Source organism: Polypterus senegalus, chromosome 10, assembly GCF_016835505.1.
Source record: "Polypterus senegalus isolate Bchr_013 chromosome 10, ASM1683550v1, whole genome shotgun sequence".
NCBI lineage: Eukaryota > Metazoa > Chordata > Cladistia > Polypteriformes > Polypteridae > Polypterus > Polypterus senegalus.
The window spans coordinates 134,285,710-134,305,127 of record NC_053163.1 but is presented as its reverse complement, the minus strand read 5'-3'; the positions used below and the strand labels follow the sequence as shown (position 1 = coordinate 134,305,127).

The 19,418-nt window shown below is 36.6% G+C and overlaps 1 protein-coding gene across 8 annotated transcripts in view; it reads right to left on the bottom strand.

Annotated features, from left to right (window-relative positions):
* Positions 1-19,418, bottom strand: part of LOC120537654 (unconventional myosin-IXb-like) — a 96,111-nt gene that overhangs the window by 6,864 nt on the left and 69,829 nt on the right. For 7 of the 8 annotated variants that reach the window (XM_039766748.1, XM_039766749.1, XM_039766751.1 and 4 more), the window contains 14 exons: positions 8,173-8,331; positions 7,680-7,798; positions 7,105-7,238; positions 6,579-6,751; positions 6,245-6,352; positions 5,955-6,122; positions 5,737-5,778; positions 5,442-5,553; positions 5,275-5,348; positions 4,511-4,697; positions 4,303-4,431; positions 3,775-3,880; positions 3,550-3,681; positions 3,288-3,411 (listed from right to left, as the gene is read on the bottom strand). In XM_039766748.1, coding sequence (XP_039622682.1) covers positions 3,288-3,411; positions 3,550-3,681; positions 3,775-3,880; positions 4,303-4,431; positions 4,511-4,697; positions 5,275-5,348; positions 5,442-5,553; positions 5,737-5,778; positions 5,955-6,122; positions 6,245-6,352; positions 6,579-6,751; positions 7,105-7,238; positions 7,680-7,798; positions 8,173-8,331 — 1,767 coding nt within the window. The remainder of the gene's footprint in view (positions 1-3,287; positions 3,412-3,549; positions 3,682-3,774; positions 3,881-4,302; positions 4,432-4,510; positions 4,698-5,274; positions 5,349-5,441; positions 5,554-5,736; positions 5,779-5,954; positions 6,123-6,244; positions 6,353-6,578; positions 6,752-7,104; positions 7,239-7,679; positions 7,799-8,172; positions 8,332-19,418) is intronic. The other variant, XM_039766752.1, reaches the window with a different exon arrangement.

The following is a 19,418-nucleotide window of genomic DNA, read 5'->3' as shown; positions in this document are numbered from 1 at the left end:
ACAAAAAAAGGATGGCACAGTAGGTTTTGCTGCTCCTTCCTAGGGATCTGGGTTCGATTGCCAGCCCAGTAAATAGGTTCATTACACTACACTGGATTCAGATCAGATCTTCCATGTTAAATGGTACTGAATCAAATGTACTGCTGCACATTTATTGCATACATTCATGCTGGCCATAAACAAACAGAAATATTAAATATGACTCACCCTGATCCAGTTAAAATAATACTGGACATTCTAGACCTGACAATCTCTTAATGTGTATAACTAAACAAGAGCATGAAAACCTAAAATTGCACAATAACTTACTAAAGTATTCAGCTTTATGCTGGTGTGTACATTCTAAATTTAACAATATACTTTGCATAATCAGTGCTTTTGGCTAAGGCACCTGAACTGAAGTTCTACCCTATCCTAAAGCATAAAAATAAACTTACATTCATTTATTCAAGCTAATACAGTAGTACCTTGAGATACAAGTGCCCCAACGTTTTTTGAGATACGAGCTGTCACTAGGTCGATTTTTTTGCCTTGAGTTACGAGCCAAAATTCAAGCCATCAAACAGCATTCAGAGGAACTGACGACAGAGGAGTTGATGGAACTACAGACGTGGCAACATACGGGGGTTCTGCAGGAGATCGTTATCACGGATGAGGCAGAGGCGGAGGAGGTTACCTCATAAAGTGAGATAAAGGAAGTGTTTGCAATTTGGGAAAAAGTTTCGAAGTTTAAAGAAAAGAAACACCGTGGAAAAAGTTGCAACCGATAGTGCAGCGGTGCTATTTAATGACACTTGCCTAACAATTGACTTTATTGAAAAAGAAACATCCTGAAAAAGTTACAACTGATCGCGCTGCGGCTCTATTTAATGACACTTGCCTAACGCATTTTAGAAACATTCTGAAAGAGAGGATGGAACAGACCTCATTGGACAGGATTTTATCGAAAACCCCTGCAGATGAAAGTGAGGAAGGTGCGGCGAAAAGGGCAAAAATCAGTGAATAACATTGTTATTCAGATCAGCCTTTTTCCACCACCTCCGTCAGCATCTTCAACTTGTCTGATCTCCAAGGTAAATGCTGTACATTATACTGTACTTATTAAAACCAGTTTATTGCAGTACATTCTATTGTATTGTGGTTTTATGCAATATTTGTTGTTTATAAGTATATTTTTCTTATTGAAAAACATGTAACAAAAAACTGCAGTGTTTTTTTGGGGTCCAGAATGGATTAATGGCATTTAAATTCATTCAATGGGGAAAATTGATTTGAGATAAGAGCATTTTGACTTAAGAGCTCGGTCACAGAATGAATTAAACTCGTATCTCAAGGTATCACTGTATATATATATTTTAAAACAATGGTGTCTAGTTGGGTATTTTACCCATGAGAAATACCAGTGTACCATTACTTACATTTTATTGTTTACAATATTCATTAAAGGTGGAAAAAAGGTGTAACCTTATTTGTTATGTCTTTAAATCAACAAATCTCAATAGCTGTGTATAGACTTTGGTATCCACTGTAGGTGCAATTCAATACCTATAGGTGGAACAGTCTTTCTAAAACAAACTCATGTGTTTTGTCTCATATGACAATATAAATTCCCTGCTTTGATACTGATAAAATTGGTCCTATTCGTATGCTTTAAACAGTAGAATATTTCAGTAGATCTCTAAAGTTCATTTCAAAGAATTCATTTTTTAAACTAATGAAAATTTGAGTTTTTAGTACACATCTAGCATACTCAAAAAAATATTTGCTTCCCACAGACAGCAATAGGTCTGATTGCATATAACACGGATTAATAAAATGACACATTTTTATTATTTTTTTCTTATTTGAACAAATGTCTAGAGAACATCCATAATTTCTATACCAACTTTGGGTGCTGTTAAGTTTTTTTCATTATTAGGACCTGGTTATGAAACAATGTAAAGTGATACAAGCAATTACATTCTCTTGTATTTTTATCTCTATCAAAGAATTGTTCAAAAGTATTGTCTGCAGGTTGCTGATAAACATCACCTCTGGTACCTTTTGTCATTCATTTTAAACATGCAATTTAAATATGGTATTATATTATTAAAACTTTTTTTTGTTTGTTTAAATGCAGTGTCCTTTCTTTCTTAGCTTTTTATCTAATAATATACAGTAGAGCTGTAATTTTCCTTAATAAATGTTTCAGGTAAGGCAATAAAACTAAATATGTCAAATAAAGTACACTGAAGAATAGAAGACAGTAACTCCTCTATTATTAAAAATTTCACTTGATGCTAATAGATACCATTTTAATAATGCAAAGTTAAATTCTACTGACCAAAAACGACAGAGCTACTCTACAGTCTTATCTGTGTAAAAATTCATGTCAGGCGTATTACTATCACAATCTGGACACAAACTAACACCAATGCATTTAGACTATTAAATTTTAGTTGGGGAGAGGGGTATGGGTGCAATGAAGTGAAAAAAAAACCTAACATAGGCAAGATCTTTAAATAAGACCCTGCCTCCTGGAAAAAAAATCTCCACTTTCTGCTTTTATATTCCAGATCATAATGAACTAGTGAAATTGTAGGATACAAATTTTTCACTTTTTGATGTATTGTTCATGACTGATATACAATTTAAATGTTAACAGAGTTACAAAAGTAATAATGTGGCACATTAACATCTGTTTAGATTTCACAGAATATTCCACAAAATTGTTAAAAGGCATCCTGCTCAGGCCTCATTCATAGATTGCATCAAGTGCTTCCAGAAAGGGCCCTGCCTCTCCCCACTGTCTCAGTCCTACAAAACACCTTTGAGATTAGGTGGGACTGGCTTCTTCAGTGAGATCCTGTTAACTCAATATGAGCCAAAAGTGCTTCCAGCACCCATTTTTAATCTTTAAAAAGCCAATTCTTTTCAGAACTCTAGCTAAAAAGGTCACATTTCACACCTGCAAAAATGTGGGCACCTGGCTCTCCAAGTATTGCAGTTATTTCCCTATGTTGGGCCTCCTAGAGAGGTGAACATGGGTTGCTGGAATTTGAGCTATCAGTTTTACTTCCTAGCTAAAGAAGATCTCCATTAGCTAGCTGCAGATATGGCTCTCCTAGCTGTAATGCAGCCAGTATGTGTACCACCTCTTTCTCTCTTATCACACACTACCAGTAACATATTTCCAGTTTCCTTACTCCCAAACAACATACTTATAAATGCACATTCTTTTCACCAATTGTTTGGCTCCTGCCTTATAATTAACATAAGCACACAGCAACTCCCAAATAATGTATTACCGTATTCTGCCTTTTCAATCTGAGCTGGTTGACGGCAAGAGTCTCTGCAAACTCCAGCTGCTCGATCTCTTCAATCTTCTGGTTGTATATTCTTATTTGTTCGTTTATAATCATTTCCACACACCTGTAACCATAAGTCAGACTTGGTGAAACTTCGTGTTCACTTCTTTGTAAAAATAAAATCATAAAATTACATATAATTTTATACATATATACATACACACATAAAACTACACTGTATATAAAGAAAAAGAAACCCTACATGGTTGTCTTGGCAACATCTTTCATGCTCATCAGGGGGTCTTCATTATCTGGGCAGCGAAGAATACATGGTGCAAAGACGATGGCCAGGGCATTTGGTGACATGCGATTTGATTCTTCAAACTTGGCCACTCTATAAGTTTAGGATCAGATGACAATGGAGAGCTGTTACTGGTACAAAGACATCAGAAAGTGATGAAAAGCTGTCTTCTCACTGACCACTTACCTGACCAAGTGAAAAACCAGCCTCTCTAGAGTACTGTAATGGGCAGGGGGTAGCTGGCCCAGAGTTCTGTAGATGGTCTGAACCTGTTCCTGCTTCTCTGGCAGATCTGTGGAAATGGAAGCAAGGGTTCTTTGATGGGACAGACACATACATAGTTCTATGTAAAGTTTGGAGACCTCTGTTCAAATTGCTACATGCAGTTTACAAAAAGGAATGAAGACAAACAGCTAAAGCAAGACTGGAAAGACTAGCTACAAGAAATGCTTGGAAACTGATTTCTGCTAAGGATATTACAAAGTGCTGACTGACAGGGTGATCAGTCTTTTGCACAATGCACATTAGATATTATATTTATTTTTTAACAGTTAAATTTAGCAAGAAAACAGAAATTGTTCATTAAAATTTGCAGACATTGGACAGGTCTAAATTTTGTACCCAACTAAACCTGAGTTAGTTTATTTTATTTAAGAAGTACAGTCAATCACTGTAAACTTTGCTGACCATTACAATCTGGGATGGGAATCTTACCGACAGCATGAAGAAAGTCACTGTAAAGTGCAAAGGTCATCAGGGGCTCTGGCAGGTCACGCAGCCATTTCTTCAAAACGCCTGCAATGGCATGAATAGGGAAGCCTTCCAAGTTGACTTTGGTGGGGTCTATTGAAGAAGAGTAATACAGTACTTAATTTGTGATTAGAAATAGGGTAGAGTCAAGGGTGGTCTTCAGGACACCAACCTGACTCCAAAAGCATTTGCAGTTCCTTCATGCGGTTTGTAGTGCCAGACTTTCGGTAGATGCCTTCAGTGTAAAGCCCATGGATTTCTACATACTCTAGCAGAACCTGCAGGACTACAGGAACAGGGTTCTTGTCACTGGCGAGGGAGCAGATGGAAATACCAAAGTGGTGTGTCTCTGGTTCACCCTGAAAAGTTTAAAATAATACAACTAGATTTAAGCAAAGGCATCAATCAACAGCAGGATCAGCGAATTCACAGAACACATACAAGCTGCGTAAACTGCAACTGTAGGAGGGTGCTTTTAATTCTCTGAGATTATTGACAGGCTCTGCTCTCTGCTTGTTTTCCAGGAAGAAAGCTGATTCAGGCTTAGAAATAAAGTCTATTCAAGCATTTTTTTTTTATTCCTCATTTACTAATTTGCATGAGATTAACTATTGAAGGCATATATAGGAAACTGTTTAACAGATGTTTGTTTTCGTGGAAAGAGTTCCAATATTTTGTGGAGAAAAAGCACCTGTACACCACCAGAAGATGGGGGTATTCGATACAATTTTGTAGGTGAGAATTAAAATCAATGGCTCAGTTTTATGGATTCTTGTTGGTCAAGAGTACTTTCTGGAGGGTGAATTTTGTAACTGAGAAAGAGTAATCATTCTGTTTTATGCAAAACAAAAAAAAGCTTGTTTATATTACTTTTTAGCACACAACCACCTTAGATGTTTTTGGTTAAATACTCAACATTCACATCCTAATACTAACCTTTCTTCTGCAGCCTACTGGACACTCATTCTGAATCTTGCATTTACACTTTTTGTGAAATGCCATCTTGCATGCTGTGAATAAATTAAGTAGTTAAAAAAGTTTTTTTATTGTGTTATTTTCAACAACTGCTCTTGCCTCCTGGTTTTAGTGTAGTAAATACTTACATCTGCACATCAGTGCTTTTTCCATGACCCATATGTAGGATGTACACCATTCACAGGACTGCACAATGCTTACTTGGTAGCTGATTAATGTGTGGCCCATGTATGTTTCCAGCTAAAAAAATACAACATCACAATAAGGTCTGAATGATCCATCTCAAATGTATTGCTCTTCAATAAATACTCTACTTGCTCCTCTGGACATATACAATAGCGTAACCAATAATGAAAATAGAGTGTGTTGATCTTTTATTGCAACCTTATTATTAAGACAAGTCTAATGTGAACTCATACTTACTGACTTTTCCTTCTTTCTTCTCCTTTTCTCAGCTTTCAAGGACTGAAAGGGAAATTCTAGTCAGTTAAAAACAATACTGTACACAGTTAGGAGTGTCTTCAAACTAATCCTTCATAGGATCCTGAGTGGCACTATTTAATTAAATGAAAATAATACATTTACAAATCTATAGAGTCATTTTGTAGTTAATACTGTCACAGATTGTAAATGTAACATACTTTGGGATCTACTTCTCCTTTCTTAACTTCTCTACGAATGAAGCCATCCAGCACTGACTGGAACAGGTTGGTTACCAGCTGAACCTCGGTTTTTTGCTTCTCTCCAGCTAAATGGACAACTTTTTTCTTATAGATCTTCAAAAGTTCCTTGTAGGATAAGCTCTGTTTCTGAAACAAAAACAAACAGATTTAAATCGGACAGACAGTAGTCACAGTATGCCGAGGAAGATCAAGGTGTTCTTCTAACCCGAGGCCCTTGAAAGATCCATGAAAAGACAAGAATTTCTTACTTGTACAGAGTATATGCTCTTGAGAGTTTCACGGAACTGCACAGTTGCTGTGATGAAAATATTTTCAACTTCAGACAGCTTTATTCCTCGAGATCGCAAGTCATTTACCTAGAACACAACACACAGACGCTAAGGACAAGGCAGTGCTTCCACAACTGATCCTAAAGCAGAAATGCTAGATATCTAACACCATACATAACAGCAGTGCTCTTCACCTCATCATAGTGTTTTTTTTTTTTTAAATAGATATGTCTGTACTAGTATAAGTAAAGCCATCTTCCTAAAAGGGTAGCAGTACAATGGACTGCCAACTCTCAATTTTACCACACCTCACCTGGTTGCCCAGAAACTCATCAAGTTCTTTCAACTCATTGCTGTTAGAGATCTCACAAAGCTTTGAATCACCCCACTGTTCTGACACATTGCTGATCTTAATGCTGCAATTCCGCCTCAGTTTCAGAGTAGCAGATTCTCCAGGATGTGGACGAAGTTGCTGATGTTGGGGTCCTGGTTGAGAGTAAAAATCATACAAAAAAAAGGAAAAAATGGTTCAGTAAATTATGCAGGGTAAGTTATTTCCCTACAGTGAATATTTTGCCCACTAGAGGTCACTGTAACACAATGAAAAATTAGCTTCACCAGGCAAAAGAAAATTGATAGCCTAGAACAGTAGTGGGCTTTGGACATGCTACCTAGGATGGATGGATAAATACATTAATAAATAAACAAACAAACAGAAAACAGGAATAAGATGTTAGTTAAATTGGGTAAACATTGATGAAAAAATTATACCATAAAGTGAAAAGGCAAATTAACTCATACAGACTAATATATTATTGTAAATATTTATTAATTTTAACCTTCAACTGTAGTTTTCAAAGCTATACACTCTGCCACTGTTTGAGAGAAAGTCATCTCTGGCTCCTCAGGAGTCTGCAGAGCATCTCTGTGTGTTCGCTTGTCCTTCTTCAGTATCTTGCGAAAAAAACCGGCCCTGTAATCCAAGTAATTGAGCAGATGCTCCAATTATTTTCTGCAGTTATGGACACGATTTTCTTATCACCATTTACAGAGTCATAGTCATGTTTATGGCAGCCACAGAAATAATAATAGTCAGCTCTAGTTTTAAAACACTATTTTTGTGACACAAAAAAGATTAATCAGCTCAGCTTCGTTAACCTGTAAGGTCGTGACAATTACTGCTTCCTCATGAAATTGATACATTTCACATTTCAGTTCAGTGTACCACCCACTACTTCCCATGCTTGCTATCCCCCTTCCCTGCAATAATATCAGCCTCCCACTTCAGACAATATAGATTTCACTGCAGTAATAATTACACTTCAGAACTATAAATACAACTTTAACAAGTATTCAAGTGGTCACAGTGAGACACACAATGAACATGAAACTGCACAAGTTGGAGTAAACATACTTGGTGTCTGGTGGAAATAGATTAGGATGCTGGGGAGTTGTTGGTCTCTGTTCGTTTTCATCCTTCTTTTTCTTTGGGATGGAGGGCATTGCTCCATCTGCTATACTTCCCGAGGGAATCTGAAAAGTTACAATAAACAGATTCTAAAATAGAGCTAGCACAGAGTTTAGCTCTACAGCTGTAGGTAAGAAAGCCCAAAAGTTAATATGGCAAACACCAGTTAGTATCCCAACACCAAGTCTCAGAAGAACACATAGCCAACCCTTGGCCATGCTGAAAATGATAATACACCACGTTAACAGATGTCAACTTCAAAATTGTCAGGAAAGGATCTTTAGGTTACACCTACAGTGATGAGTTCCACTCTACTTACAGAAGAATCCTAAGTATAGCTTGAGAGTGCCAGCCACCTTCTCAACAGTTATCAAATTTGACAAAAACACAACTTTAAAGACACCAAAGCTGCGCTGCCTCACATGGGCTCCTCTTGTACCTGCATGCTGGGGCTGGGAAGTAAATAGGTGGCAGGTAAACCAGGGGTGAGAAGTGGAAGGGGAGAAGGCCAGTACTCGGGTTCTTCCATATCCAAGTCCTTGTGCAACAGCTCACTGCGAATGTGAGCTAGCCTCCGCTTGCGATGTGTGCCTGGGGCCTGAAGGGAGGAGCGGGGGGATCAGGGAGTAATATTTTACAATGTAAAACAACCCAATACACAGAATAACAGTCAGCACTTCATGAGTGTCAGAAAATATTGTTTGTTCAAAGTGCAAACTAGACAGCATTGACAATGCAAGCAAAATGGTTAAAGCAAACAGACTCAAAACAGCTGCTCTTTTTTCACCAGGGAAAGGGTCTGAACTTAAAAGTTCAGTATTTTTCAAACCAAAGTTAATTCTTCACAAACATGGTATATGTGCATTTGCCACACAAAATTGTGCACTAAAGTTAAGCGTTTATCTATAAATTAAATACATTAGCCACACATTGTGCTTTACATTGTAGTCTATGGGGCATGAAGGTACAGCTTAAAAACTTACTAAATACATCTATTTTTCAAGCCAAGACACTTGTTGAGCATTGATGCATGTCTTCCAATTAAACACACATTGTAAAAATGTATACAGTATGTTATTTTTGAATAAAACACACCAATATAATGACATTCAGCCATTTTTAAAGAGGACCAGTTGTGCATGATAGCTCAGCACTTAGTCTTCCCACGCAACAACCTTTCACCACCTCAGGCATGTGGTTTCCTCCCAAAAGACCAAATCACTTTTCATGGCAAAAGGTTGGTTTTGTTCCAATTTACTTCCATATTTATGTGAAAATTCACACACGCAAATAGAAAACATATCCTTACCGTGAGAAAAATAGCATCAAGAGTATGTGATAAAATTAATTTCAGATCCCTTTTATTGTCACAAACATGCGTCAGAAACACAGAAGACACAGATCGATACTTGACAACGGTCTTGGATTTAAAAATGGATGCATTTGGTATGGTATTATGCTTTTATTCCATGCCCCATACCCTTACAGTGTGGGCAAGATAAAGTACTTTCTAAATATTAAAAAGAATTTCTTCCTAACACAACTTCACCTGGCAAATGCATACATACTTGGCTTACGAAGCAGTAACTTGGACTGAAAATAATATAGAACTTACTGTATCCTTTAAGTGAGATTTTTCACACATTTGGCAGGGGTTTTGGGGTGGGGATGCAAATATGCTAATGATACCCATACAATATATGTAACTTGCAAAACTGTGTCCATGAATTATGTTATTACAACAGCAAATTACCTAGTAGTCATGGTTCAGGGATCAGCAATTCTGAGGCTATAGAGAATGCAGCAATGTGTAGGAATCTGATCACAGTGGCTAATGCTTAACTAAAATTTATCAATACAAAGTGTAATGTCTATCATTTTGGCCAAGCTACTCTGTATACACTACCAGACAAATGAATAAGGATTTCTGCTAAGTCCTGGCCTTGCTTACTTTAGGCAGGATAAGAAGGCAAATTGTTCTAATACTGTAGTAACTTAATGTATGGACGTTTTTGGCTTTAGGGTATGTAGGGATATCTTGGAATCAAATCAATAGAAAGGTATTTTTAAATGTGAATAACAAACTAGTATATGAATATGAATGTCTCTCAAAATATATCATAATATCAATTTTGTTGCTTATTTCTTTATGCAAATGTTTAAATTATTTTAGAACGCCTTTATTTCCATATTTTTACATTTATTTTTGTCCTACAGCATTCCTACGTATTAGTGTGGCTGAATTCAATGAAATAAAACAGATTCTGAAACATCTGGGACATATCTGTAAGCCTGCTCATTTGTAAGCAAACCAAGGGCAAAGAGTTTTGATATATACTGTGGTTATAGGTGTACAGAGACTGAAATGTGTCTTTTAAGCTTTGCCCTTGTGAGGTGAAAAACCCCCTCAATTTGTCATTTAAGGATTTAACTGCATGTGGGGGGTGCCAAATAAACAACAGTTTTCTTATTTTTCACTGTGTTGACTACACATTTAGTTTACTTCAATACATTTTCATTGCTTGCATTCCAGCTCTTCCCACTCCAACACCCAACATTATTGTTATCACACACTGGTAAAAGGCAAAGAGCTGGATGCCATTGTTGCAGCTACTAGCAATCATTATCCATGTTGCAGTTCCTTAGGTAAATGCTCATTATATATGTGTATGTGTATATGTGTGTGTGTGTGTGTGTGTATTTTTTCCATTTGTAGAAGATGAACCACAGTTACTTCTACATTTTCGCTACAACCAGCATCTAAGCATATAATTGTCTGCTTTTAAATAACCCTAATATCAGAAACATCTTCACTTTTTCTTCAGACATCTTATGGACATATATTTAAAGGCAAAAAGAAATGTAATCATACTGCTTTATATACTAATTTGTCACTGATTGGTTCATCTTTAGCTCACTTTGTCTACCTTAGTGGACAAGTATTACTTGGGAACACCGCTAATAACAATATGAATTATCTCAATGTTATAGAGTATAGCAGAAAAATATTAAAGTCATGCCCAGTGACCTGCATTATTGAAATACTAGCAAAATACCCGCGCTTCGCAGCGGAGAAGTAGTGTGTTAAAGAAGCAATGAAAAAGAAAAGGAAACATTTTGAAAATAACGTAACATGATTGTCAATGTAATTGTTTTGTCACTGTTGTGAGTGATGTGTTGTTGTCATATATATATATATATACATATATATATATATATATATACATACACATATATATATATATATACATACACATATATATACATATATATATATATATATATATATATATATATATATATATACACATATATATATATATATATATATATACACACATATATATATATGTATATATATACAGTATACACATATATATATACATATATATACATATATATACATACAGTGGTGTGAAAAACTATTTGCCCCCTTCCTGATTTCTTATTCTTTTGCATGTTTGTCACACAAAATGTTTCTGATCATCAAACACATTTAACCATTAGTCAAATATAACACAAGTAAACACAAAATGCAGTTTTTAAATGATGGTTTTATTATTTAGGAGAAAAAATCCAAACCTACATGGCCCTGTGTGAAAAAGTAATTGCCCCCTTGTTAAAAAATAACCTAACTGTGTTGTATCACACCTGAGTTCAATTTCCGTAGCCACCCCCAGGCCTGATTACTGCCACACCTGTTTTAATCAAGAAATCACTTAAATAGGAGCTGACTGACACAGAGAAGTAGACCAAAAGCACCTCAAAAGCTAGACATCATGCCAAGATCCAAAGAAATTCAGGAACAAATGAAGTATTACAATTACAAACAGAAGTAATTGAGATCTATCAGTCTGGTAAAGGTTATAAAGCCATTTCTAAAGCTTTGGGACTCCAGCGAACCACAGTGAGAGCCATTATCCACAAATGGCAAAAACATGGAACAGTGGTGAACCTTCCCAGGAGTGGCCGGCCGACCAAATTACCCCAAGAACGCAGAGACAACTCATCCGAGAGGTCACAAAAGACCCCAGGACAACGTCTAAAGAACTGCAGGCCTCACTTGCCTCAATTAAGGTCAGTGTTCACGACTCCACCATAAGAAAGAGACTGGACAAAAACGGCCTGCATGGCAGATTTCCAAACGCAAACCACTGTTAAGCAAAAAGAACATTAGGGCTCATCTCAATTTTGCAAAGAAACATCTCAATGATTGCCAAGACTTTTGGGAAAATACCTTGTGGACTGATGAGACAAAAGTTGAACTTTTTGGAAGGCAAATGTCCAATTACATCTGGCGTAAAAGGAACACAGCATTTCAGAAAAAGAACACCATACCAACAGTAAAATATGGTGGTGGTAGTGTGATGGTCTGGGGTTGTTTTGCTGCTTCAGGACCTGGAAGGCTTGCTGTGATAGATGGAACCATGAATTCTACTGTCTACCAAAAAATCCTGAAGGAGAATGTCCGGCCATCTGTTCGTCAACTCAAGCTGAAGCGATCTTGGGTGCTGCAACAGGACAATGACCCAAAACACACCAGCAAATCCACCTCTGAATGGCTGAAGAAAAACAAAATGAAGACTTTGGAGTGGCCTAGTCAAAGTCCTGACCTGAATCCAATTGAGATGCTATGGCATGACCTTAAAAAGGCGGTTCATGCTAGAAAACCCTCAAATAAAGCTGAATTACAACAATTCTGCAAAGATGAGTAGGCCAAAATTCCTCCAGAGCGCTGTATTAGACTCATTGCAAGTTATCGCAAACGCTTGATTGCAGTTATTGCTGCTAAGGGTGGCCCAACCAGTTATTAGGTTCAGGGGGCAATTACTTTTTCACACTGGGCCATGTAGGTTTGGATTTTTTCTCCCTAAATAATAAAAACCATCATTTAAAAATTGCATTTTGTGTTTACTTGTGTTATATTTGACTAATGGTTAAATGTGTTTGATGATCAGAAACATTTTGTGTGACAAACATGCAAAAGAATAAGAAATTAGGAAGGGGGCAAATAGTTTTTCACGCCACTGTATATATATATATATATATATATATATATATATATATATATATATATATATATATATATATATATCTATCTATATATATATCTATATATATATATCTACATATATATATATCTATATATATATATCTACATATATATATATCTACATATCTACATATCTACATATATACACATACATATACACACACACATAAATACATACACACACAAATACATACACACACAATACATATATATATATATATATATATATATATATATATACATATATATATATACATACATACACACACACATATATAAACATATATATACATATACATACATATCTACATATATACACACACAGCTATTTCAGTGCAATACTGCTTGTTAAAACGGATGACTCCGCTCTTACGTGCAAGTCTGCGTGGATATTATGAACTATCGATTTGTTCAAGTTCTATTTAAATTTTAAATAGAAGGAATTTTTATTTAGTCGACAGAAATATCTTTGGTAGGAATGGTAAAAACAGACAGGAATATTATTCGTGAATAAATCAACTCAAACCTTAAACAACTTATAATATTTTGCTCTCCATAAAAATATATCCTGTCTAAATTATACAAGTTAGAAATAAAGTAAACGTTAAAAGAACAAACATTCAAATTTCTTTACTCTTATGTAATTTTATATAAAAATAAACTTAGATTTTAAATATCCCAAAAGATTTTGCTCTCCATAAAAATATATCCTGTCAAAATTATACAAATTCAAATATGAACATGCTGCATAACAAAACCTAGAAATATAAATAAAATGTGTTCCTTTCAGCAATAACAAATCAAATCATTCAGTTGTCTTTGCTCATATGTCATTTTAGAGCTGGACGCCTGGCATCTTTTTTTGGCCACAGGTTCGTTTCTGTTTGGTGTGAGGTTCTGTGTTGTGGAGATTCTCAGGATGGATTGCAGGTGCTCATCAGTGAGGCGACTCCTGTGTGCTGTTTTGTTAGTCTTTATCACTGAGAAGAGCTTCTCACACAGATATGTGCTACCAAACATGCACAAGGTTCGAGCCGCATGTAGACGGACTTTTTGTTCTTCAAAGTCACCAAAGCGCCGTGCAAACTCAGTGCGCAGCGCCAGTTTATCAGCAAAGTGCGATTTGGGAACACCGTAGTGACGACTTGGTTTAACATTACTTGGCAACAGGGAAAGTGGGGCAAGGTGAACTGGTGCATTTGTGTCTCCCATAAAAGCAGCTTCACTTGAAATCACTTTGTGATTGTGCACGGTTAAAACGTCCGCTGAAGTGTCAGATTCTTATTTAATTATGCTGTTTTCTGTATCTTCTGCATTGCATTCAGGTTACCCTGATGTTTTGTCTCATAGTGCCGGCTTAGATTAAATTCTGTAATTACAGCCACATTAGCTCCACAAATGAGACACACGGGTTCAGTAAACATATACTCAGCCTCCCATCGGTTTTAAAGGCTCTATTTTCAGAATCAACTTTTCTCTTCAGCATCGTGTGAGCTAGCTTCGCAATAACTTGCAGCATCATAAGCTAGACTTGATTAACGCGGTAAGTGTTGGCAAGGCAGCTGAAGCGCTGCATTATGGGATCTGTAGTTTATTGTGTTACCAGCGCTTCATATACCCGGCTTTAATAACAATAATACAGTATATAAAATGATCTCGGGCCGGATATAATTACGCCGGGCGGATGTGGCCCGCTGCCCTTGAGTTTGACACATATGGACTAAATAGAACTTGAAAAGATATATTTTTTCAAATGTGATCGCAATTCAGATAGAGTTGACGCCAAGCACTACAGCCTGCATGCCTCAATAAGTCATCCTCCCTCGCTCTTACTTTTTACCGCTCATCTAATGAATGCACTGAGTATGGGCTTTTCCAAAACAATGATTGATGGCTATTAAAGTATCCATTATTCGAGTATGTAGATCGGGATATATATATATATATATATATATATATACCCGCGATCGCAGCGAGAAGTAGTGTGTTAAAAAGCTAGAAAAGAAAAGGGAACATTTTAAAAATAACGTAACATGACTGTCAATATACAGTATTTGTTTTGTGAGTGTTACTGAGTGTTGCTGTCATCAAGGATTTGATTATCATTATTTCTTTCAATCAGGTTCGTATTTGTAGGATGTGTTGTGTTCAAGTTACATTCCGTGTTTGTCAATCGTTGTAAAGATGACAGGTTTCATTCATCGATTCGTTTCTTACTGCATCAATAAACAGCTCGTCTTCTTCTTTATCTGAGACCTGACACACTGCATGCACGGTTTTTTACACTGTCTTCCTTTAGCGGACATTGACTTTTTCCAACGTGTGCTTTGTTTCCGCAGTAGTTGGATTTATGAATATGCTTATATGTATCAGACGCTTCATATTTTTTGCTGCCTTTTCAATTGTGTAATTTGGTTTTGTTCAGCGCTCTTTGGAACTGTTGCTTTTTATCTGTGCACTGCGTCAGTTCACGTGAGCCACTCGGTGTACATGCATCGAAGGTTCCCAGCTGTGCTGGTGCCATCTCGTGCTATGTCCATGGCTGTATTTAATGTTACCTTAGTCCTTTCTCTCGCAGTTTCGCTGAGTTTGTGTCAAACACCACCCTGACCATCTCATCTTCCTCTCCATAAGCACAGTCCTTCACCCGTGAATATTTACCCGTGGCAGTTTGCTATTGGATTGCCGCTGACGGACGGCCTTATATGGGCAGGCACTAAATTACAAACGCCAGCGGCAGCCTGTCTATGAACTTAATTTAAAGTGTAGGTTTACATCGTGCTTTGTTTCCGAAGTAGCAGAACTCATGAATATGGTTGTATATGTCACTCGCTCGCTTCTTATTGTTTCGCTGCCTTCTCAATTATATAATGCATGTTTTCTTCAGCGCTTTTTTGAGGTCTTCCTGGTTTTCTATGTACTGCGTGATTACGTGGGAGGCGTGATGATGTCACACGAAACTCCGCCCCACGCGTTGAAGCTCATCTCCATTACAGTAAATGGAGAAAAACTGCTTCCAGTTATGACCATTACGCATAGAATTTCGATATAAAACCTGCCCAACTTTTGTAAGGAAGCTGTAAGGAATGAACCTGCCAAATTTCAGCCTTCCACCCACACGGGAAGTTGGAGAATTAGTGATGAGTCAGTGAGTGAGTGAGGGCTTTGCCTTTTATTAGTATAGATCAAAAACGCAACCAAGCCACAGTGTGACTGAAACTTGAGGAAATTTATAAGGAGATTAGCCATGTACAAATTATAAGCCATGTCCTAATGTTCATATGCTGAAGGACTAGTTACATAACAGTGCTTATTAATTCATCCAAGCAAGTGGCTTTCCCAATGAACTGAATGCATTGAACCACAACTTCCGCACTTCTTATCATGAAACTAAGGGTCCATACATACTCCAGCGCTGTAAATGTCCTGTGTGTTTATACAGTTTTTCAAGCTTTTCAATGGCTATTTGCAAGCATTTTCAGGCTTTTTTTCTGTGTTTTTCAGGCACTTTTCAGGAGTTTTGTAAGAGTTTCTTCGATGTGTTTTCATAGAAGCATTCTGAAGGCAAAATATGTTGGGCATCATTTCCATTATGCAGGTTGTGAGGTGTTGCAAGATGATTGCTGTTTAAAGAATGACTTCTATATTGCTTTTAATCCCGGTTTTAATCCTGGTGATCACAGTACTGAAAAGACAGTGTTATCAGCATTGCGATTGCACAACTTGGGTTCACCCTGTTCTGTAGCAAATGGAGTCAAGTACAATTATGGACTCTCCATGAAGCACGCAGCAGCGTGTGGCAAAAAAAAAATATAAATAAAAAATTATTGCTGCTGTCAGCACATCATGATGCAAGTGCATCATCTGGTTTTCTGGTAACATCTAGCCAGGAAGGGGTTATCATGCGCAGTGTGTAATTGACTCAAAAAAATTGAACATATGTTATATTCATATACATTTAATCCTGCATGTGTGAAGAATACATGTATTCTGCCAAGGTTATGGTCATTAGGAGACTGTGATTATTGCAGCGGCATTGGGTGCAATAGAAGAAGCAAATACTGTATGCTGAATAGTGCCCTGATGCTTTTCATTCACATAGTCAAGCAGACAAGAGTGTGCTGCATGCAATGCAACAAAATAAATCTATGATTAAAGCACCTATTTAGTTCAGTTATTTGATGAAGCTATTTTGAAACAGTGTGATCTGGTGGTGCAGTGGCCAATGCTCACCAAGGGCACATGCTGGGGATGGACATTATTTACTTCATGAAGGACTAAATGTATTTTCTTAACTAATAAGTAATACTGATACATTCCCTGTATTCAGTGTTAAAACAGGTAATAAGATTAGTTAAAAACACTCACTAGTACTAACAGATAAACAAATACACAAGGAGAGAACAGTCTCCTTATAGTTTCCAGCACTGGGACCAGGGGCTGGAGGTTCACCGAGTTCAATGAATCAAGATGATAGCTGGTACACAGCTAAGAGTGCTGGTCGTCAAGAGCAAAAAACAGCACTTGCTAACCATTGAGCTTTGCATCGTCCTTGCCAAACTTCCTCTTTCCAGTTTACAACGTGATCTTGTCTCTTTACCTATCCAGGACACTGCCCATTTCCCCCTCATCTGTCCACCCTGTTGGTGAGATGAGCTTTACATGTGGCCTGTCAATTGCATCCTGAGTTTACATAAGGCCCCATGACAGCTCAGCACAGAGCATACACAGTATCACAGTATCAATAAAAATTGATATATATATAAAATTAATCAAAAAATAAGTGTCTGCTAATTTCCATTTTTTCTTTAGATCATCACTAAATGTAAAAAAAAAAAAACAGTGTTTTTCTGAATTTTGTGTTCCTGCTTTGGGGAGAGGGTTTAACCCCAAAATACTGACATATCAAACTGTCTTTTCTTAGCAGATACCTACTACACTAGATATACCATCCAAACAGATTTCAGCTTTTTAACTAAACATGACTGAAGGAGTTCACAAAAGGGCATACATATCCCGAACTTGCAGATGACTCCATCATTGGGAGTCTTCCACAAGATAAGGACAGCCATGGATCTGTAATTTGATGAGTTTGCTCAGTGGTGTTCTTTTTACAGCTAAATATCTTTAACCCATTAATGCCTCGTGTTCCATTATTGGAACGACAGTCAGGTAATTTTATACGTTATGTATAATGTAAGAAGTGGAATTGCCTAGTGTTCCAATTTTGGAACGCCACATAACTCAACAATGGAATGTAATAAATTTTTTTTCTCTTCAAATTTTTGTTCCTTATATTTTTCTACGCAACATATGTGAATTTCATGCACAAACTCAAAAATTTCAACCTTAGGCATAAATGGCTTAAGACCTAAGATAGTTAAAGATTTTCACTATATGAACATTAATTAAAGGGGAGACCATGGACATGGTAGAGCACTACAAATAATTGGGGGCAATCATTAATAACAGACATTAGTAAAATCTTTGATCTTAACACAGAACAGGTTTAAAAGCAGGGGCAGGCTCAGCTATTCCTTCTTCGAACATTCAGTTTTTAAATAGACAAAACCATAATGACACTTTTTTGCAAGTATTCCTTTGAATCTGTTGTTACATTTGCTTTATATGCTAGTTTGGCGATCTTGGCAGCAAGAATATAAACTATCCAAACAACACTGTAAAAATTAGCAGTAAAATTATTAGTTTGTAGCAAACCTCAGCTACTGAACTGCATTATAAACAGGTTAGAAAGTAGTAGCATTTCTAGTAATTACAGGTATCAAGGTCTTAGTCCCCTCTTTGATACACACGTGGTCTTACATGAACATAAAATCGAAGAGCTGGTTTGCTGAACTTATTTCAGCACATTAAATGATGAGTGGGATAGTGTAAAGTAGGTAAAAAAGTAAACTAACAGTTTACTGTTAAACTCTAAAACAATGATATGTCGACCGTATAATGAAATTTTACTGATTTTTTTTGTTTCGATTTGGGCAACAAACAATTGTTTCAAACAGGTTTTGGTAGTAGGCTTCATATTAAGTAAGAGGGAAGATTGTTTTAACATACGAAAAATACAGTAAACTAACACAATAAAAGTGATTGAATACAATAATGCAAGTAATCATATTATGAATATTACTGTTTAAATAAATTGTATAACTATTGTATATTCCTACAAGTGATGTTAAGACTCATTTTTAGCTTAACAAGAAATGGGAGCTTATACTGAACTGGTGAATTCACAGATATTAATTCCTCCAGGAAGTCAAAACAGAATCCTCCAATAGTGATTAAGGTGAATTCAGCAAAATCTCCATCAAAGTCTGAGCTAAATAAGGGGCTACTACACATGCAAATGACTTCCAGCATTGGAACGGATATTTTTCCAGTAGAAAGCTAGCCGACACTTAAAAAAAAAGAGAAAAAAAAAGACGTTTTATAAATGGTTAGCAACTGTGTGGCGATTTGGGCTCACTGAAGACACTACAATCAGTTGCTGGGATCAGAATAGGTTTAGTCATGATTGAACCTTTAGGATTATCTTTGTAGTGTATTATGCAAGACTTGGTAGGAGAAGCTGAAGATTAGCATTATGTTTGGTAATGATTACATACTGTATAGTGTTT